This window comes from Hyla sarda, chromosome 8, assembly GCF_029499605.1.
Source record: "Hyla sarda isolate aHylSar1 chromosome 8, aHylSar1.hap1, whole genome shotgun sequence".
NCBI classification, from domain to species: Eukaryota; Metazoa; Chordata; class Amphibia; order Anura; family Hylidae; genus Hyla; species Hyla sarda.
This window is the reverse complement of record NC_079196.1, coordinates 33,931,485-33,953,528: the sequence shown is the minus strand read 5'-3', so window position 1 is coordinate 33,953,528 and position 22,044 is coordinate 33,931,485. Positions and strand designations below refer to the sequence as shown.

General features: G+C 46.5%; 1 protein-coding gene across 1 annotated transcript in view; it reads left to right on the top strand.

Moving 5' to 3' along the window:
- Positions 1–21,427: 21,427 nt before the first annotated feature.
- Positions 21,428–22,044, top strand: part of STAM2 (signal transducing adaptor molecule 2) — a 66,000-nt gene continuing 65,383 nt past the window's right edge. Inside the window, exon 1 of the mRNA XM_056535301.1 lies at positions 21,428–21,790. Within this exon, the coding sequence (XP_056391276.1) occupies positions 21,751–21,790 (40 nt within the window). The 5' untranslated portion in view covers positions 21,428–21,750. The remainder of the gene's footprint in view (positions 21,791–22,044) is intronic.

Below are 22,044 nucleotides of genomic sequence, written 5' to 3'. Positions count from 1 at the left end.
GCTCCCCCCGGTTTCCACCCGCCGCCTCCCTGCCGGTCCGGTGTCCGGTCTGTGGATTATCGTACCTGTGTGACCTGCCTGCTATGGACTGGTGAGTGCTCCGCTTCCTTTCTTTCTTATGAGTGTTATATACATGCTGTTTGTTTCTTAGCGTGTTGCGCTCACCTTGTTCCCGCTATACACACCGGAGTTAAACATCCTTATCTCGCATGCACAGCAGGTAGACTACACGGTGGTGCTGGCTTTGTTTTCTCTCTTTGTGGAAACAATTGTGAAGTATTTTTGGTGATAGGGGCTGGAGGGCTTAGTATTTGGCTGTGACTTTTTTTTTGTTTTGTGGGAGGAGGGGGGGTTGTGGTAGTTTGGGTTCACAAAAAAAATGGTAAAATTGTAATCTGTATGTACTGGCACTGTAATAACTGCACGAACACTGTCAGGGGCCTTTATTGCATCTGGCATGCAGATTTTAATAAAGAAAATAATTTATAAAAAAATATATAATAATAATAAATAAATGAAGAAAAAAAAAAAAGAAATGAAAAGAGCTTTCCAAACTAGTGCTGCCCCTTCCATTAACCCTTCGATGACTTTTGGCCTATTTCCACTTTGTTCAGAGTTTTGTTGCCCAGGCCTCATGTATACAGCACAGTTGTGTGCACAGAGCTTGTATAGAGTCCCTACAGGTCCGTACTAAGGAGCTGTATTTACCCCATATACATGCAACCTGCAGTGACTGGACAAATCCCCACCACATCCTTTCATGTAACCTGGGGAATGACATTAAAGGGGTACTCCGCCCCTAGACATAATATCTCCTATCCAAATGAGAGGGGATAAGATGTCTGATCACGGGGGTCCCGCCGCTAAGGACCCCCACAATCTCTCCTGCTGCACCCCCCCCCCCCCATACATCAGCAACCTGGAGTTATCTGTGGCCAATGACGGGTGATACAGGGGACGGGGTATCTTTGGATAGGGGATAAGATGTCTAGGGGTAGAGTACCCCTTTAAGTATTTTTAGATACGTGACTATCTTTCTATGAAGACCCTTGTAAACCCGCCCCCCCCCCCCCTCCCTACAACTCAGACCATTGACCATGGTTAGCCACTGACAAACACTATCCCGTATTCAGTGAATAAACACCACATGTATAAGAGAGATCATCACAATTTTAATTCTTGGTCTTGAAGCTCCATTAATTCTTAATATTCATATAATGACTTATGACCTCCTGAGCTCCATAAATGTTAAGAGTTTCATCAATATCATGAATACTAATCAATGGAGGACACCTACAATGTAATACGGCTTTTATGGGGCTGTACAAACTGTTTCATGGCTCCACAATATTAACATCCTGATATTTCATGCTAAGTCTTTGGGTAGAGGTTTAAAGGGGTATTCCAGGATTTATGGTTCTTTGAATTTGAGATGGAGGCAGCATAGTCTTCACTTACATGTGTTTGGTGACTGGTATCAAGTTTCTTTGTCTTTATTTTCCTCGGAAGTTCATTTTCTGCAGCCTACAAAATGAGTGTTGTCTCAGACCTTTCCCAGCTTGCTGTGGGGCCCGAGACAATACATCACAAGTCAGGTGCTGAAAGGGGGCTTGGCTGCTCTGTCTGTTGTGTGTAAAGCTCCCTGATGATGTTACTGGCGCACATGTGCATGCATTTATCATCACACAGATCCACAGCTTGTGTATCAGGTTGTGCTGTGCTGCAATGGGTGGCGACCCATGTGTGGGAGGGAAATAAGTCACCTCCCAGCTTGAACCAAAGGATCCTAGGGACTGTAATCCACAGAAACAGAAAGTAGTCAGTTCTCAAAATTAATCCAGGAGCGTGATGTGGAACACAGGACATGGCCATTTACCACCAACACAAGAATGGATCCTTGGTAAGCATGTTCATTACTGTATGACAATTATTTAGTAAAGTCACCGTATGTTAGCTAACTAATTTAACGGTATTTTTACATGGGCTACCCGCTACATGCGCTAATTGGTGCTCACTGAAAGAACCCTTTTAATTGGCAAATCATTGGGAGTAAAAGATCACAGAAAACAATTGCTGGATCGGCTATCCCTATTCTGAGAATAGGGGATAACTAGTATTCTAAGGCAAATCCCTTTAAATCACTACATCTCCACTCAAAGGGTTATTTGTATCACAGAAAGAGATGGCGTATCACTAAGGCTAGGTTACCACTTGAGATTTTTTTTGCAAAAACACCCCAAAAATCACCCAATCTGCGTTTGTTCTGTTAAAAAAAAAAAAAAACACAGGCCAGATTTTTGCTGCAAATCAATATGGAATCGCAAAATGCCTTATCTACTAGGCGTTTTTATGTTTGGCCTTTTTTTTTTTTTTACCCTCTTGACGTATTTCTGCTTTTGTGGGCTCAGTTGCAGTTTTTGAAAAATGACAGCATGTAGAAACGATGGCTTTTTTTCCCCTGAAATCTTAAAAAAACACCATGTGGGTTTTTGCAGGCGTTTATTTTTTTCCGGACTTTAGTGATCTAAAAAAGGGATGGACAAAGCTTTTTTTATTGAATTTTGTAGGGTACCATGAAAAAATAAAAAGGAATGATGCAGTAGAGATGCCTAAATTTGTAGGAAACAAATTTTATATGTTTTAATTGGTTGCCGAGTAAGGACAAGCCGTCTAGTCCTGAGACGGCAACCGTTGTATGATGCAGGCTCCCAACTCGAGCCCGCGTCATACCGGCCGGCCCCCAGATGATTCCTGGAGCTGGGGGCCGGCGTTAATAGCTGACATGCGGTGAATGCCGCGGCCGGCTACTAACCCTTTAGATCGCCGCTGTCAAAGTTGACAGCGGCATCTAAAGTGACATTTAAACAATCCCTGGTGGTCCAGTGGGGTGGATCGCCCCCCTGCAGGGCGAACGTGGGAGGGTGCGATCCATTTTTGAGGTAGCCGGAGGACTTACCTCTCCTTCCGTGCTGCCTGTTGCGCTGTGATTGATAACGCCTGGCAGGGCCAGGCTTTACCAATCAAGCCAGAGCACACAGATCAATGTGGTTCTATGAGGAATCTAATGATTCCTCCTAAAAGTGCCCTAAGGGGACTAAAAGTGTAAAAAAAAAAGTTTAAAAAAAGTTTAAAAACACACACGTTAAAACCTTCCTTATTAAAAGTTTAAATCACCCCCCTTTTCCTAAATTCCATATAAAAAATATGTAACCATAATTAAAATAAACATATGTGGTATCACCGCGTGCGTAAATGTCCAAACTATAAAAATATATCCTTAATTAAACTGCATGGTCAATGACGTATGCGCAAAAAAAATTCCAAAGTCCAAAATAGCGTATTTTTGGTCACTTTTTACGTCATGAAAAAATTTATAAAAAGCGATCAATAAGTCCGATCAATACAAAAATGGTACCGCTGAAAACTGCAGATACACGTAAAAATAAAAAAGTTATAGGGGTCAGAAGATGACAATTTTAAACGTATACATTTTTGTGCATGTAGTTATGATTTTTTCCAGAAATAATACAAAATCAAACCTATATACGGTAAGTAGGGTATCATTTTAATCATATGGACCTACAGAATAAAGATAAGGTGTCATTTTTACTGAAAAATGCACTGTGTAGAAACGGAAGCCCCCAAAATTTACAAAATGGTATTTTATCTTCAATTTTGTCGCACAATGATTTTTTTATTGGTTTCGCCATAGATTTTTCAGTAAAATGACTGATGTCGTTACAAAGTAGAATTGGTGGTGCAAAAAATAAGCCATCATAAGGAATTTTAGGTGCAAAATTGAAAGGGTTATGATTTCTAAAGGTAACAAGGAAAAAACGAAAGTGTGTAAATGGAAAAACCCTGCGTCCTTAAAGGGGTACTCCGCCCCTAGACATCTTATCCCCTATCTAAAGGATAGGAGATAAGATGTCAGACCGCTGCTGGGGATCCCGGGGATCGCTCCTGCAGCACCCCGCTATCATTACTGCGCAGAGCGAGATCGCTCTTTCACGTAATGACGGGCAATACAGGGGCCGGAGCCTCGTTATGTCAGGGCTCCGCCCCTCATGATGTCACGGCCCGCCCCCGTCAATACAAGTCTATGGGAGGGGGAATGGCGGTTGTCACGCCCCCTGCCATAGACTTGCATTAAGGGGACGGGCCGTGATGTCATGAGGGGCGGAGCCATGACGTCACGCTGCTCCAGCACCTGTATCGCCCGTCATTACGCACAGAGCGAACTCTCTCTGCGCAGTAATGATGGCGGGGTGCCGCAGCGGCGATCCCCGGGGTCCCCAGCAGCAGGACCGCGGCGATCTAACATCTTACCCCCAATCCTTTGGATAGGGGATAGGATGCAAGGGGCGGAGTACCCCTTTAAGGGGTTAAAGCTGGACAACACTTACAACGAAAAGACTGAGCTTTGTTTTTAATAATTGCAAATAAAAACCTGAATGTGTGAACATATCCTGTGGTGCAATGTAAGCATCATTTCTGGATGTCACAATGACCATTGGCACATAGCAACAACTTCCCGCGTGGGGTTGTCCCATTAGGAAAAATAGGTCTATACTGATGAAATATGTGAAATTAAACATAAGTTTGAAGTGTTTTTGAACATGTCCTGCTTGAGAGATTGAGGGGAAGATTTATCAAAACCTGTGCAGAGGACAAGTTGATCAGTTGCCCATATCAACCAATCAGATCACTATGGGCAACTCTGCAACTTTTCCTCTGCACAGGTTTTGATAAACTGGAAAGAACTTCACAATTCCCTCTGGAGCAGCTGATAAGTTTACTTATATAAGATACTGTATATCTTTCTAGCACCAGTTGGTTTGAGCCATATCACGAGGCTGGCCATGCATCATACTACCGCCACATGTAGGGCACCCCGGGAGTTTCTGTGCAGTCACTAGTTGAGGGTGCGTTCACACGCTATTTGTTTTTGCGGGTTTTCCCCGGCGTATTTGAAAGTGGGCGGGCTCTTCTCGGTTGTCCGTAGCAGATTTTCCGCGACGGAATTTACGCTGCGGAAAATCCGCCACAGTCCCTACTGACTTCAATGGGGCTTGGGGCGGATTTTTCGCAGCGTAAATTCCTCCGTGGAAAATCTGCTGCGGACAGCCGAGAAGAGCCCACCCCCTTTCAAATACGCAGCGGAAAACCCGCAAAAAAAAAAATAGCATGTGAATGCATCCTAAAGGGGTACTCCCCTGGAAAACATATTTTTTAAATCAACTGGTGGAAATTTAAACGAAAATCCCAATTTTTCAAATTTGGGGGGTTTCGTTTTCGCGGTGTACACTTTACAATACAAATGACATGTCTTTTTTATTCTCTGGGTCAATACGATTAAAATGATACCCATGGTTACATACATTTCTATTATTGTACTGCTTTTACAAAATCTCTAACTTTTTTTTACAAAATCAGTATGATTAAAATTGCCCTATTTTGACCACCTGTAACTTTCTTATTTTTCAGTATTTAGGGATGTGTGAGGGCCCATTTTTTTGTGTCATGATCGGCAGTTTGTTTTGGTACCACGTTTGCGTATATGTGACTTTTTGATCGCTTTTTATTAAAATTAAAATTTTTACGTTCAAGCCGTTCACCGTAGGGGATCATTAACATTATATGCACGCTACGATAACAAATATGTTTATTTATCTTTTTTTTACGCTTTTTTGTATTAATATGGGGAAAACGGGTGATTTAAAACTTTATTGGGGGAGGGTTTTTAAAAAAAAACAAATTCACTTTTTTAAAACTTTTTTTTTACATTTACCGTATTTATCGGGGTATACCACGCACCGGCCTATAACACGCACCCTCATTTTACCAAGGATATTTGGGTAAAAAAAGTTTTTTACCCAAATATCCATGGTAAAATGAGGGTGCGTGTGTGCGCGTGTATACCCCGATATACCCCCAGGAAAGGCAGGGGGAGAGAGGCCGTCGCTGCCCGCTTCTCTCCCCCTGCCTTTCCTGGGGTCTAGAGCGCTGCTGTCGGCCCTTTTCACCCCCATAATTACCTGAGTCGGGTCCGCGCTGCTGCAGGCCTCCGTCGTGCGTCCCCAGCGTCGTTGCTATGCACGGCGCGGCGCACTGACGTCATGCGCCGCGCCGTTCAGCGCATAGCAACGACGCCGGGGACGCACGCCGGAGGCCTGCAGCAGCGCGGACCCGACTCAGGTAATTATGCCACCGGGGATGGGGGGAGGCAACGGGGCAGCGGCGCCGGCAATGGGTGCCGCTGCCCCTTCTCTCCCCCTGGCTGTTGGCGCCGCTTCTCTCCCCCTGGCTATCGGCGCCGGCACCGATAGTCAGGGGGACAGAACGGGCAGCGGCGTCGATAACCAGGGGGTGAGAAGGGCCGACAGCAGCGCTCTAGACCCCAGGAAAGGCAGGGGGAGAGAAGCGGGCAGCGACGGCCTCTCTCCCCCTGCCTTTCCTGGGGGTGTATCGGCGTATAACACGCACACAGACTTTAGGCTAAAAATTTTAGCCTAAAAAGTGCGTGTTATACGCCGATAAATACGGTATTTTACACTTTTTTAGTCCCCATAGGGGACTACTTATAGCAATCATTGGATTGCTAATACTGTTCAGTGCTATGCATAGGGCATAGCACTGATCAGTATTATCGGCAATCTTCTTCTCTGGTCTGCTGGAAGGCAGATCAGTGCAGAAGACCCCGGGAGATGGACAGATGCAGGTGAGGGGACGCCATCTTGGTTGATCTGCTCTCCGCGGCAGTGCCACGGGCGATCAGATCAGCTATTATAAGTGCCACACTGCAGCAGATGACGTGATCTATATTGATCACGACACCTGAGGGGTTAATGGCAGACATCAGCAAGATCGCTGATATCCGCCATTACCGGCGGGTCCACAGCTGATGACAGCCGCCGGGACCCACCAGGAATGAAGCGAGTGCAGCTCCTGCGCTCGTGTCACAGCCGTGCCTTAAATGTACAGCGCTGTGCGCTAAGTGATGCTATGCAGCGCCATACATTTACGGTGCATGTCCTTAAGGGGTTAATGACTGGTAATGTAGCATTCTGTGACCTTTTCTAATGTGCTTCTCTCCCCCATACAAGTTTTAATGAATAAATCAGAATTAGTTTGTACTTAAGGAAAAGTCATCCAATTATGGATTGTGCGGCAGCTGGTGTTATTCTGTGGCTGCCGGAGTCTGTGCCGCGCTCCTAATCTTATTAAAGCGAGTCATCTGCTACAGGTTTAAGAATTTAAAATAAACAAGGACTTCAAACTATTTTTTCTCCGAAAATATAAATTATTTTCTCCATCTCTTTGTGTTTCTTTTCATTGATCAAAGTTGCTCAATTTTCAAACCAAAACTGTTACAGAGCAACCGGTTTATCAAAGTGCGTTAGCCACCTGGTAGCCACGTTTTCCTACTGATAGAATGGGATTTGCATACTGTCTGCAGTGAATGGTGCCTGATGGTGTTTAAAGTCAAACAAGGCTCAAAATGTGGAAAAGGTACAGGACCTGTCTCAAAAAGGACTTTAACAATTGCCAGACATAAAAGTCTTATCTACAAAGTCAATGCGGGACAATGGCCATACATGCCTCATGACACTCCATTGTAATGAATGGACTATGGCAGGGGTAGGCAACCTTTTGGTAATGCCAATTTTTTTTTTAAAGACTCTTGGTGTTCCAGGAATATGGGTGTGGCTTATTAGGCGCGTGCTGTATTGTGGGTGGGGTTTGTGGGAAATGGGTTGTCACTGTTACTGTCAATGTTAACAACAAGTAAATTGCAAAGCGTCTTATAATTACATAAGGAACAATATATTAAAAGTTTAGTTTGGTGACAGGTTTTCTTTAAAGTGGCGGCATACTGGGAAAGTTTGAAACTGCGCCCTGGTCGGTGCTCCCTCGCTACTGAAATGCACCACGCAGTGGCACATGTGCCAGGGGTTACAGGCCCTTGGACTATGGGAATTACCAAAATTTAGAATGAGATAATTTGGCAGTATCTGTAGCTCAGATTACTTTTATGACAGGTAAATTAGACTCGGAATCTCCAGCCTTATTGACATATCATGAAAGTCATCATTGGGAAACTTCTGTCAAGGGCTATAATATACATATTCTAGTGTAATAATACTGTCCGTACAGCCTGATACTCCTGTAGACTAAACACAGGCCAGACTGTAATATGGGCAAACAGTGTGGGATGCCTAAGAGCCTTCACTATCTTATTCCCACCATATGTAGATGTACATTGTCAGGATTAGGTACTGAGTAACAAATTGTTTTATTTTATTTTTGTGATCTGGCAGGTACACTTTAACCTTTTAAGGACACAGGACATACATACACATCCTGTGCCTGCTCCCGCTGTAGGAAGCGCACTTCATACATCGTGTGTCCTGGCTGCTATCAGGAAGCTGATGGGACCACCGTGACCTGCCTTCAGCTCGTCTGATCAGCGCTCCAACACAGTAGGCAGCCTCAACAGACTGTAGTAAGTTTGTGTCCCAGTAGGTATGGGGACCCTTAGTGGTGGGATTTCAGGAATCGTTTTCTTTAAGAAATATTCAAAAAAATTTAAACAACCATATTATAAAAGTTCTTTAACCTGTTGGGGACGTGGGCATACCTGTATGCCCTCGTCCCACTCCCCTTCTATGACGAGCGCTCAGGAGCTGAGCGAGGGTCATAGCGGGTCAGTCCCGGTGGCTATCAGCCCCGTGTCTAATGCCAGACATTACCGATCGAGGTGATGCCCGGCATTAACCCCTTAGACGCGGCAATCAAAGTTGATCGCCACGTCTAAAGTGAAAGTAAAAGTATGGCGGCAGCTCAGTTGGTTGTTCGGGACCGCCACGGTGAAATCGCGGCATCCAGAACAGCTGAGAGGACAGGGGGGAGGGTCCCTACCTGGCTCCTCTCTGTCTGATCGGCGATCTGCTGCTCCATGCCTGCTGAGCAGGCTGGAGCAGCAGAGCGCTGATAACACTGATCAATGCTATGCTATGGCATAGCATTGAACAGTATATGCAATCTAATGATTGCATGTAAAAGTCTCCTATAAGGGACTAAAAAAAAAGTAGAAAAAAAAGCTAATAAATGTTATTTAACTCCTTCCCTAATAAAAGTTTGAATCACCCCCCCCCCCTTTCTCATAAAAAAATAAATACGTAAACAAAAACAAACATAAACATTTGTGGTATTGCCGCACGTGTAAATGTCCGAACTATAAAAATATAATGTTAATTAAACTGCACAGTCAATGGCATATACGTAAAAAAAAATCCTAATACCAAAATTGCGTACTTTTGGTCACTTTGCATACCCTTATAAAAAGCGATCAAAAAGTCCCATCCCATAAAGGGGCAAATGCGCGCAGCTCACAAGTGCAGACGCTGGTGATGTGAGCTACGTGCCGGCCACGTTATATTAAGCTCCTCTCAGCGCCCATCGGGCACCAGAAGCTTCGGGATCACCTTCTACTGGTGCCTCAAGATGTCCAGATCAGCCCGGAAGAATAGGCAGAAGTTCACCCGCAGTTTATCTGTCTATTCCCGACCTTATGGGGACAGTCACATCTCTGTTCTGAGCTCTCCTTCGTCAGACTGACCCCGAACTGCTCCGCATGGACAGAATTCATCGGGCCCTAGCCCGGCCTAGGAACCATTATGGGGAGGTCGGGGACCTGCTCCTAGCTGCCCCTAGGAACCTTTCTACATACCTGACTTACCTCCTGAGGTTCGCCTCTTCTCTGATCTTGCACCCTCCACGTTGGAACGGAGGCGCAACTTGCACCCCATTACCTTGGCTCTCCAGCGAGAACATGTGAAGTATCGATGGGGCTTCCCATTCTCATTATATTTTCAAATTGGCTGCCGTTCCTATAGCGTGGCCGTTGCCCAGGAGGCCTTGCTGAAAGAAAAAATCTCTTGGTCTGAGACTGCTCCCCTGCAGCAGAGGTCCTCACACACCTCTCGTACCTGGACTATGGTCCCCAAGACTGTTCGTCACCTGGAGGCTTCACCATCTGCAGAGGATCCGGCTCCCTGATCCGGCTCCCTGGTTTATGCAAGTACTCTCCTCTTTCCCCACCATTTGAATTTGTCCTTTTTTTTTCTTTTAAGCTCCCATTTTTATTGATCGGGGCTGGTAGTGGCTGCACTTCGTGACATATATGTCACTTTTTTTCGTGACATATTCTACTTTAACATAGTGGTAAAATGTTGTGATAACTTGCATCCTTTCATGGTGAAAAATCCCAAAATTTGATGAAAAAAATGAAAATTTAGCATTTTTCTAACTTTGAAGCTCTCTGCTTGTAAGGAAAATGGATATTCAAAATAAAAAAAATTTGGATCACATATACAATATGTCTACTTTATGTTTGCATCATAAAATTGATGAGTTTTTACTTTTGGAAGACACCAGAGAGCTTCAAAGTTCAGCAGCAATTTTCAAATTTTTCACAAAATTTTCAAACTCACTATTTTTCAGTGACCAGTTCAGTTTTGAAGTGGATTTGAAAGGTCTTCATATTAGAGATACCCCATTATAAAAACTACACACCCCAAAGTATTCAAAATGACATTCAGTAAGTGTTTTAACCCTTGAAAATTCAAAATCTTCATTTTTACACTCGCATGTTCTTGTAGACCCAATTTTTGAATTTTTGCAAGGGGTAAAGGGAAATTTTTTTTACTGGTATTTGTAGCCCAATTTCTCTCGAGTAAGCACATATCTCATATGTCTATGTAAATTGTTCGGCGGGCGCAGTAGAGGGCTCAGAAGGGAAGGAGCGACAAGGGGATTTTGGAGAGAACATTTTTCTGAAATGGTTTTTGGGGGGCATGTTACCTTAAGGAAGCCCCTAGGGTGCCAAAACAGCAAAAAAAAAAAAAAACACATGGCATACCATTTTGGAAACTAGACCCCTCAGGGAACGTAACAAGGAATTAAGTGAGCATTAATACCCCACAGGTGTTTCATCACTTTTGAAAATGTAAAAAAAATAATTTTTTACATAAAATGCTTGTCTTCCCAAAAATTTTACATTTTTAAAAAGGGTAATAGCAGAAAATACCCCCCAAAATTTGAAGACCAATTTCTCCCGATTCAGAAATCACCCCATATGATGGTGTAAAGTGCTCTACTGGGGCACTACAGGTCTCAGAAGAGGAGTAGTCACATTTGGCTTTTTGGAAGCAAATTTTGCTCTGGGGGCATGCCGCATTTAGGAAGCCCCTATGGTGCCAGGACAGGAAAAAAAGAACATATGGCATTATATTTTGGAAACCAGACCCCTTGGGGAACGTAACAAGGGGTAAAGTGAACCTTAATACCCCACAGGGCTTTCACGACTTTTGCATATGAAAAAATAATAATAATTTTACCGAAAATGCTTGGTTTCCCAAAATGTTTCATTTTTACAAAGGGTTAAAGCAGAAAATAGCCCCCAAAAGTTGAAGCCCAATTTCTCCCGATTCAGAAAACACCCCATGTGGGGGTGAAAAGTGCTCTGCTGGTGCACTACAGGTCTCAGAAGAGGGGTAGTCACATTTGGCTTTTTGGAAGCAAATTTTGCTCTGGGGGCATGCCGCATTTAGGAAGCCCCTATGGTGCCAGGACAGCAAAAAAAAAAACACATGGCATTATATTTTGGAAACTAGACCCCTTGCGGAACGTAACAAGGGGTAAAGTGAACCTTAATACGCCACAGGGATTTCACGACTTTTGCATATGTAAAAGGAGATTTTTTACACTTACCGTAAAATGTTTTTCTCGGAAGATCCATTGGGGGACACAGGAACCATGGGTATATCTTGCTGCCACTAGGAGGTTGACACTAGGCATACAAAAAAAAGAAGTCGGCTCCTCCCAGCAGTCGGCTCCTCCCCACCTACTGCCCTGGAGACACTCAGTTTTTAGTCCCAAAGCAATAGGAGGAACGAAAATTTATACGGAGTCCGGAGGGAGCCCAGTCAAAAACAAGTGAACCAACCAACTGACAGGCGACCGACCCTCAGGAAACAAAATAGAAATCAACGGGGTGGGAGCTGTGTCCCCCAATGGATCTTCCGAGAAAAAGATTTTACGGTAAGTGTAAAAAATCTCCTTTTCTCGTTCAGCTCCATTGGGGGACACAGGAACCGTGGGACATACCAAAGCAGTCCCCGGGGCGGGAAAAGCATATCAACCCGGAATCAAGTGGACGGCAAAGCCACTGCTGCCTGCAAAACCTTACGCCCCAAGCTGGCGTCGGCGGATGCAGAAGTGTGCACTTGGTAGAATATGGTGAACGTGTGCACCGAAGACCAAGTGGCTGCCTTACAAACCTGTAGAGCGGAAGCCCTGTTAAAGACCGCCCAAGAGGCCCCCACAGAGCGAGTGGAGTGAGACGGGGGTTTCTTCCCCTTAGAACGATACGTCTCAGAAATAGGGGACTGGATCCACCTGGAGATGGTGGCCTTAGAAGCCGGCAGACCTTTGCGTCGGCCCTCCGGAAGGACAAACAGCGAATCCGACCATCGAAAGGAAGAGGTGGCCGAAAGGAAAGTCCGTAAAGCCCTGACCACAACTAGGTTGTGGAGAGAGCGCTCTTTAGGATGAGACGGAGCAGAACAAAAGGAGGAAAGAACGATATCCTCGATCGACGTTCAGATGAAAGGAGGAAACAATCTTCTGTTGAAAGGAAGGTACTGGTTGGAGCACAGCCTTGTCCTGATGAAGAATCAGGAAGGGGGGTTGACAGGAGAGAGCTGCCAATTCCGACACCCGCCGGATGGAGGTCACGGCAACCAAAAAGGACACCTTCCAAGAAAGGAAACGCAGGGAGATGTCTCGGATAGGCTCGAAAGGAGCGAACTGTAAGGCACTTAGGACCAATACAAGTCCCAGGGGGAAGTAGGAGACCTGTAAGGAGGAATCTCATGAGCAACCCCCTGAAGAAAGGTGCGAACCGAGGAATTAGAAGCCAGAGGCCGCTGAAAAAGAATAGACAGCGCCGATACTTGACCCTTGAGAGAACTAAGAGCCAAACGGGTCTCAAGGCCCGACTGCAAAAACGCCAGGAGATTCGGCAGAGAAAAACGAATTGGAGAAGAGAGCAGGCCTCACACCATCTAAAACAAGCCCGCCAAGTCCTGTGATAATCCTAGCCGAGGACTGTTTCCGCGCCCTGAGTATGGTGCGAATAACCCCGGGGAAAAAACCATGGGCCTTCAACACCGCGCTTTCAACCGCCATGCCGTCAACGTAGCGGCAGTAAATTGGGGTGGCAAAGTGGGCCCTGAGAAAGAAGGTTGAGGCGATCTGGCAGCCGAAAAGGAACGTCTGCCATGAGCCGAACAACATCGGCGTACCAAGAGCGTTGGGGCCAATTCGGAGCCACTAGAATGGCCGAGACGCCTTCCGCCTTGAGTTTCCTCAGCACTCTTGACAGAAGAGGAAGTAGCGGAAACAGATAGGGGAGTGTGAACCGAGAGCAGGGAATGACGAGAGGGTCCTCGGCCAGTGCCAGAGGATCTCAGGACTTTGCCACGAAGGCCAGAACCTACCGGTTCAGGCGGGATGCGAAGAGGTCCACGTCCGGAAACCCCCAACGACGGACTCGAACACCTCTGGGTGAAGAGACCACTCCTCGGGGTCTGGAGAGGAGCGACTTAGAAAGACCGTTCCCAGTTTTCCACCCCCGGAATGTGGATCGCTGATATGGAGGGGACCAGGCGTTCCGCCCAGATCAGTATCTTGGACACCTCAGTCATGGCAGCGCGGCTGCGAGTGCCCCCCTTGACTGTTGACATACGCCACGGCCGTGGCGTTGTCCGTCTGGTGTGAGGTCGAAGCAAAGGCCGGAAGTAAAGCGGACCCAACTGCCTCGAAGGCGTACTTCCCCAGGTTTTCGACCCGCTTGTCCGCGGTATCCTTAAAGGAAGCGGCATCCGCCAGCGACACAGAGTCTTCAACCACTTAGTGCCTTGGAAGCGCTTCTCCGGAAGCTTCCAGGCGGTCTCTAGAAGATCATCAAACTGAAGACCTTGGGGGAGCGATGAGTGCGCGTAAAGGAAACTCCAGGAGCAGGGTCCGAAGTTTCAGGGTCCTGTAGATGGAAGGTGTCTTTGACAGCTGACACCAAGCTGTCCACCAAGTCCGACATGGATGACAGCTCTTCAGAATCCGATAGTGGAGCAGAGTCTGAGTCCGCCAGTTCCCCTGGAGATTGGGAACGGGCAGTGGAAGCTCCGGATCTAGGAGATACGGATCTGGCAGGGTGGGCCGGGGATCGGGAGCGGCCCCTAAGAGAGCGACCTCGTGACCGGGGACGCTGCCTAGCAGGAGAGGACCTGGAGCGCGTGTGGCGAGTGTGCTCAGGAGAGGAGTCCGAATAAATGACCCTGGGACGCCTGTGAGAGCGCCGGCGGTCCGAAGACGCCATACTGGACTCCCGTGGAGGACACAAAGAGGACTGCTTTAAGGCCGTAGCCACCTCCCTGGAACCTGCGCCAGATCAGAAATCGTTTGGGAGAGAGAAGCCACCCAAACCGGGGCAGGGTCAAGGGTCACACGCTCCGGGGGGCTATCCTGGGCGGGGGGATTAGAGCGGGAGGAAGAGCAGGCAGAACAGAACCCCCCCCCCCCCCCCCCCCCGGCATTTCTACCTTTCACCCCGTGCCAGCATAGTGAGTGACCGAACGGGGGCCGCCTGTCTGAGAGAAGGATCAAAGCTGGGGGTGGACATTGCAAAAAAATACAGAGAAGTCAGCTACCCAGAGACAGAAGAAATGGAACAAGCTCACCCAGGTTCCTGTGTCTTGCAGTCCCTGAAGTCTTGCCAGGAGCGCAGGTACAGGAGAAGCCCGGAGTTCAGGTTGCTGAAGATCCCTGCAGCGCCAGAGAAGGCTGAAAACTGTGTCCCTGAGTGCGTGCAAGCACAGGAGAGGCTGACACATGCCTCCCTGTGCACGCGCTGAGCGGGGATAGGACACGTGTCTAGCGCGAAAAAAGGGGGCGGAACTACGCGCAGCCGAGACGCAGGCCGAAGCCGAGGCCTAAATTTTCATGCGGACCCGGCCGGACGCCCGAGAACCTACCCATATGCCCGCAGGTAGGAAATAGCCGGCAGCGGTCCCCAGCAGGGGAGAAAGCTGCCGGGATAAAACATGACACAGTAGCAGACGCATAGGGCGCCCCTGCAGGTGCCCCTGCCTGAGATAAAAACGGACAGCTGCTGCAAACAGCAGCAGGACCCCAAAGTGCCCCCTCCACACAGACCCCTAATAAAGACTGTTAACCCCATTCCCTGGGTAACCCCAGGTAGGACCCATTAGAGAAGAAGGGATGGGAAGGGGGGGGGGGGGGGTTGGGGTGGTCACATACTTACCAAAGGTGCAAATATACTTACCTTAAAGTATGCAAAGGGTGCCTCTCTTCATCCAGCCTGTGCCATCTGCATCATACCAGGCTTCAATAAGCGGGGCGAGCAGAGGCGATAGGTGACCCAGACCCGAGGTACAACCTGGTGCTGGTCGGTGGCAAGGAAGGGTTAACGGACCATACTCTATGGACCGTGCCCTTCAGTCGCATATGGGGAAATCAGGGAGCGCCATGCTCCTGTCGTCCCTACCTAGAAAAATAAAAAAGGAGAGAAAATCTAAACTCTAACAACTAGAAAACAATAAAATTAGAACAGGTTTGGAGAAATCCAGACTAGTGTTGCCTCCTAGGACACTAAGCTAAAACTGAGTGTCTCCATGGCAGTAGGTGGGGTATACCCTGCTGGGAGGAGCCGACTTCTTTTTTGTATGCCTAGTGTCCGCCTCCTAGTGGCAGCAATATATACCCACGGTTCCTGTGTCCCCCAATGGAGCTGAACGAGAAAAAAATAAATAAAAAATTTCACTAAAATGTGTGGTTCCCCCCAAATTTTACATTTTTACAAGGGTTAATAGCAGAAAAGACACCCCACAATTTGAAAATACATTTCTTTGGAGTAAGGACATACCTTATTTTTTGATGATTTTGGCTTGGCGGGTGCACAGCAGGTCTTGCTTGAGTGGGAGCGCAGTCAGGGACCTTGAGCTTTATATGGAGCCAGGATGTGGGACCCCCCCTCAAGGAGCGTTAATGGGGGGAGCACTGAGCCTTAAAATGGGGGAACACTATGGGGGACAACGGGCCATAACTGGGGTAGACAGGTGGGGTACAGAGGCCCGTAATATGGGGTACAGTGGGCCAGAAAATTATAAAACATAATAAAACAGGATATGTTCCCAGAATGATGACCCAGAGCATAGCCAAAACTAAAAAAATATGCCCGCCCCAAACCCTATGCTCTGAATCATCATTCTGGGAATGTGATGTGTGTGTGGCCGTCCCTAACCTGTTGCCTCAAATGCGCACCCGCTCAGGTGGAGAGAGAGTGCTGCACATTTGAGGCAACATAAAAAAGTCCCCGATGATAGTGACTCAGTGACCTATGACCCATTTTTGACACCCCCAGAGGTCTTATCAGGTTTTTTTCTTTTTTTTTAAAGGTTTTTTTGGGCAATTTAGTGATTTATGGGGGTTATATTTTGGAATGTACTCTGGACTTGGTACATTGGTCAAATTATGGAAAATTCAAATAAAAAGGGAAAATTTAGGGCGGGGGCAGGAGTATGTACTGTGTGGTGCTTGGTGTAAAAAGTGTATAACAGTAATAGGAAAAAAAAAAACTGCGGCCCCCCAAAAAAAGGGGTGGCAAACGCAGCTCCCTGAACCCCTAATAGGACCCGGGGTCAGGGATCAGACCCTAATAGGACCCTGCGGGACCTATTAGGGGGTCAGAGGGGGGGGGGGGGTACTTTAAAAAAAACTTTTATAGAACTTTTTTTAACCTATTCTACGGCTCCTGAGGGGTCTCCGGCTCCGAGGTGGGATCCACGGCTTCTTCTCACTGCTGCACCCGCTGACTGAACGAAAAGAGTAGGTGCAGCAGCGGGAAGGAGCCGTTAATCCCTCCTCTGCCACTCTGCTATTGGCCGGACGATCGCTGGCCAATAGCAGCGTTGCTAGGGCGGTGACAGTATTGTCACCGCTCCCCAGCAACGGCAGGTGATTGGCGGTGAATTGTACACCGCCGATCACCATTTATTACCAATCACCATTTATCGCCGATCACCATTTATTTTTCAAGCGATCTCCGGCCGACATGCGGGCCCCCCTAGGCATTTGCACGGCATGCCTGCTGAGCGATTACAGCAGACATACCGTTCCGATCTCTGCCCAGTGTGCGGCAGAGACCGGAGAAACACCAGGACGTTCTGGAACATCCTTGGTCCTTAAAGTCCAGGGTGCGGGGACGTTCCAGAACGTCCTTGGTCCTTAAGGGGTTAATGTCCTCCACTGGTGCTCATCCTCTTCCACCCCTGTAATGGCCTTGGTCCTTGATATTGAGAAGGCCTTCGATAGTGTCTCTTGGCCATATCTCTTTGGGACTCTTTCTTCTATGGGCTTCTCTGGCCCTTTTGTACACATCCTTCGCCTATTGTGCTCTCAGCCCTCCGCATATCTGAAACTTCCTACAGACCTTCCTCAACCTATTAGGATCTACAGAGGTACTCGGCAGGGGTGCCCATTGTCTACGGCCTTATTTAACCATCTCCTTACCTTGACTAATCCGTTAGTGTCCCTTCCCAATTAGGTTCATATTCTTTCGGATTTTTCGGCTGTGTCGGTGCTGAGAGTGAATAATTCTAAATCTGAAATCCTTTTCTGTGGTATCCCTTCTCGCACTCAACAACTGATTCATCTCAACTTTGGTTTCCCTGACTCTACCTCTAAACTTTCCTATGTTGGTACTGTCCTAACTCCTATCTCTTCCCTCTACTCCGCTAATTACCCGCCTCTTTACCAATCTATTCGATCCGACCTACGCTCTTGGGATTTTCCACATCTATCCTGGCTGGGAAGGGTCCATACTGTAAAAATTGTAGTTGTACAGTGTTGTGCAAAAAATGAGCCCTCATATAGCCCCGTATACAGAAAAATAAAAAAGTTATAGGGGTCAGAAGATGATAATTTTAAACATTCTGCATTTCGTACAAAAAGTTAGAACAAAATCAAACCTATATAGTAGGGTATCTTTTTTCTTTTTACACCTGCTCGGAGCTGTGGGGGTTTTCAGAGCTCAAATCAACATTTTATGTGTAAACATTAGTAAATATGTCTGGATTCTTCAAAACTGTAGGGACACGCCCCTTTCTGATGACCACGCCCCATTGTCAGGTTTTCTCAGCAAAATGGGAAGATGGTCAGGTTTTTGGGTCGAAAGTTCTGGCGCATGAAGCTGGCAACACAACATGGGCGCAAGAAAACAGTCGGGATCACATTAGTCAATCATACATTTTTACCGAATAGTTTACTGGGTAAAAATAGAAGCACCCAAAGTAGCAAAACTGCATTTTTTTTTTTTGCCCCACAAAAAATTGCTGGCTCAATCAAAAACAAAAAAGTCTTAACCCCTTACGGACGCAGGACGTAAATGTACGTCCTGGTGCGGTGGTACTTAACGCACCAGGACGTACATTTACGTCCTGTGCATAACCGCGGGCATCGGAGCGATGCCCGTGTCATGCGCGGCTGATCCCGGCTGCTGATCGCAGCCAGGGACCCGCCGGCAATGGCCGACGCCCGTGATCTCGCGGGCGTCCGCCATTAACCCCTCAGATGCCGGGATCAATACAGATCCCGGCATCTGCGGCAATACGCGATTTCAATGAATGATCGGATCGCCCGCAGCGCTGCTGCGGGGATCCGATCATTCAGAACGCCGCACGGAGGTCCCCTCTCCTTCCTCCGTTCGGCTCCCGGCGTCTTCTGCTCTGGTCTGAGATCGAGCAGACCAGAGCAGAAGATGACCGGTAACACTGATCTGATCTATGTCCTATACATAGAACAGGTCAGTATTAGCAATCATGGTATTGCTATGAATAGTCCCCTATGGGGACTATTCAAGTGTAAAAAAAAAATGTAAAAGTAAAAAAAAAGTGAAAAATCCCCTCCCCCAATAAAAATTAAAACGTTCGTTTTTTCCTATTTTACCCCCAAAAAGCGTAAAAAATTAATTTAATAGACATATTTGGTATCACCGCGTGCGTAAATGTCCGAACTATTAAAATAAAATGTTAATGATCCCGTATGGTGAACGGCGTGAAGGTAAAAAAAAAAAAGGTCCAAAATTGCTACTTTTTAAATACATTTTATTTTTAAAAAAATAATAAAAAATGTATTAAAAGTTTTTTATATGCAAATGTGGTATCAAAAAAAAGTACAGATCATGGCGCAAAAAATTAGCCCTCATACCGCCGCTTATACGTAAAAATAAAAAAGTTATAGGTCATCAAAATAAAGGGATTATAAACGTACTAATTTGGTTAAAAAGTTTGTGATTTTTTTTAATCGCAACAATAATATAAAAGTATGTAATAATGGGTATCATTTTAATCGTATTGACCCTCAGAATAAAGAACACATGTCATTTTTACCATAAATTGTACGGCGTGAAAACAAAACCTTCCAAAATTAGCAAAATTGCGTTTTTCTTTTTAATTTCCCCACAAAAATAGTGTTTTTTGGTTGCGCTATACATTTTATGATATAATGAGTTATGTCATTACAAAGGAGAACTGGTCGCGCAAAAAACAAGCCCTCATACTAGTCTGTGGATGAAAATGTAAAAGAGTTATGATTTTTAGAAGGCGAGGAGGAAAAAATGAAAACGTAAAAATTTAATTGTCTGAGTCCTCAAAGGGGTAGTCCAGTGGTGACTCAATGGTGAGCAACTTATCCCCTATCCTAAGGATAGGGGATAAGTTGCAGATCGTGGGGGGTCCGACCGCTGGGGCCCCCTGCGATCTCCTGTACGGAGCCCCGACAGCCCGCGGGAAGGGGGCGTGTCGACCTCCGCACGATGCGGCGGCCGACACGCCCCCTCAATACAATTCTATGGCAGAGCCGAAGCGCTGCCTTCGGCAATCTCCGGCTCTGCCATTGAGATGTATTGAGGGGGCGTGTCGGCCGCCACATCGTGCGGAGGTTGACACGCCCCCTTCCCGCGGGCTGTCGGGGCTCCGTACAGGAGATCGCAGGGGGCCCCAGCGGTCGGACCCCCCGCGATCTCAAACTTATCCCCCTATCCTTAGGATAGGGGATAAGTTTTTCACCACTGGACTACCCCTTTAAGACCAAAATGGTCTGAGTCCTTAAGGGGTTAAAGGGGTACTCTGGTGCCAGAAAGTTAAACAAATTTGTAAATTACTTCTATTTAAAAAATCTTAATCCTTCCAGTACTTATTAGCAGCTGTATGCTACAGAGGAAATTCTATTATTTTTTAATTTATTTTTTGTGTTGTCCACAGTGCTCTCTGCTGACACCTGATGCCCGTATCTGGAACTGTCCAGAGCAGGAGAAAATCCCCATAGCAAACCTATGCTACTCTGGACAGTTCCTGACACGGACAGAGATGTCAGCAGAGAGCACTGTGAACAAGACAAAAAAGAAATTAAAAAAGAAAAGAATTTCCTCTGTAGCATACAACTGCTAATAAGTACTGGAAGGATTAAGATTTTTAAATAGAAGTAATTTACAAATCTGTTTAACTTTCTGGCACCAGTTCATTAAAAAAAAAAAAAAAAGAAAGTTTTCCACTGGAGTACCCCTTTAATATGGGTCTCGAGGAGGAAAATGGAAAGCGTTATAGCTCTGAAAAGGCGAGGAGGAAAAACACAACAGGACAAAAATGAAAGCTCTGCGTTTTTACGGTGTTCAGGGGTTATCCAGGAAAAAACTTTTTTTTATATATCAACTGGCACCAGGAAAGTTAAACAGATTTGTAAATTACTTCTCTTAAAAAATCTTAATCCCTTCAGTACTTATGAGCTGCTGAAGTTGAGTTGTCCTTTTCTGTCTAAGTGCTCTCTGATGACACGTGTTTAGGGAACCGCCTAATCCCCATAGCAAACCTCTTCTACTCTGTGCAGTTCCCGAGACAAACAGAGATGTCAGCAGAGAGCACTGTTGCCAGACAGAAAAGTACAACTCAACTTCAGCAGCTGATAATTATTGAAAGGATTAAGATTTTTTAATAGAAGTAATTTACAAATCTGTTTAACTTTCTGGAGCCAGTTTATATATATATAAAAAAAAGTTTTCTCCTGGAATACCCCCTTAAAACCCTGAAGTAGGACAATGATTCCAGGGTAAATACATTTGTCTTCCTGGCAACAACGACCTCCTCACATCTTCCCAAGAAGTCTCCTTTAATTCATGACGTCAGAGTTCACTCCTCCCCGCCCCCCACACTTCTGCGCTATCATCCGAATGACGTCATTCACGTGACATTCCTGCTCACAGCGTCGCTGCCCTTCCTACTGCTGAGGACCTGAGAATGATAAAGGACCTCACACGGGGCTGTCCTCTTCACTGCCTGACCGTAAAGTGCGCTTAGTATAACCGATCATACACTGTTTCTGCATTATACATATCGCTTATAGATGTGTATGGTGAGTGAGAACTGTACGGATGGGGACCGCACGATAGGAGACGTAGGGACTACACAGTTTTCTGTCAGGCGATGAAGGGGCAGCCCCGGGCACACGGAAGCTAGTCAGTGCTAGATGTTGTGACGGGAGAAACCGGACAAGGAAGAGTCTGACCGAAGCCCGAGTACACGGAGACGTCTTCCCCCTCATCCCTCCCCAGCCATGCCGCTCTTCAGCGCCAACCCCTTTGACCAGGATGTCGGTGAGTTATACCCGAGGTTGCGGGCGGTGGATAAGGAGCAGGAGGACTGTCTGCCCCCGGTATCGTCGCTCAAACGCTGGGACTAGTGGGGGATACAGAATTGTTAGGGGAAGTGGGAAACTAAAGCAGTTGCCCGTAGCAACCAATCAGGACGCTGCTTTCATTTTCCATTCTGCTAGAAGCTGAAATCTGATTGGTTGCTAGAGGCAACTGCTTCAGGCATCTTCTGCAGTAGTTGTCATTCATGTCCCTCA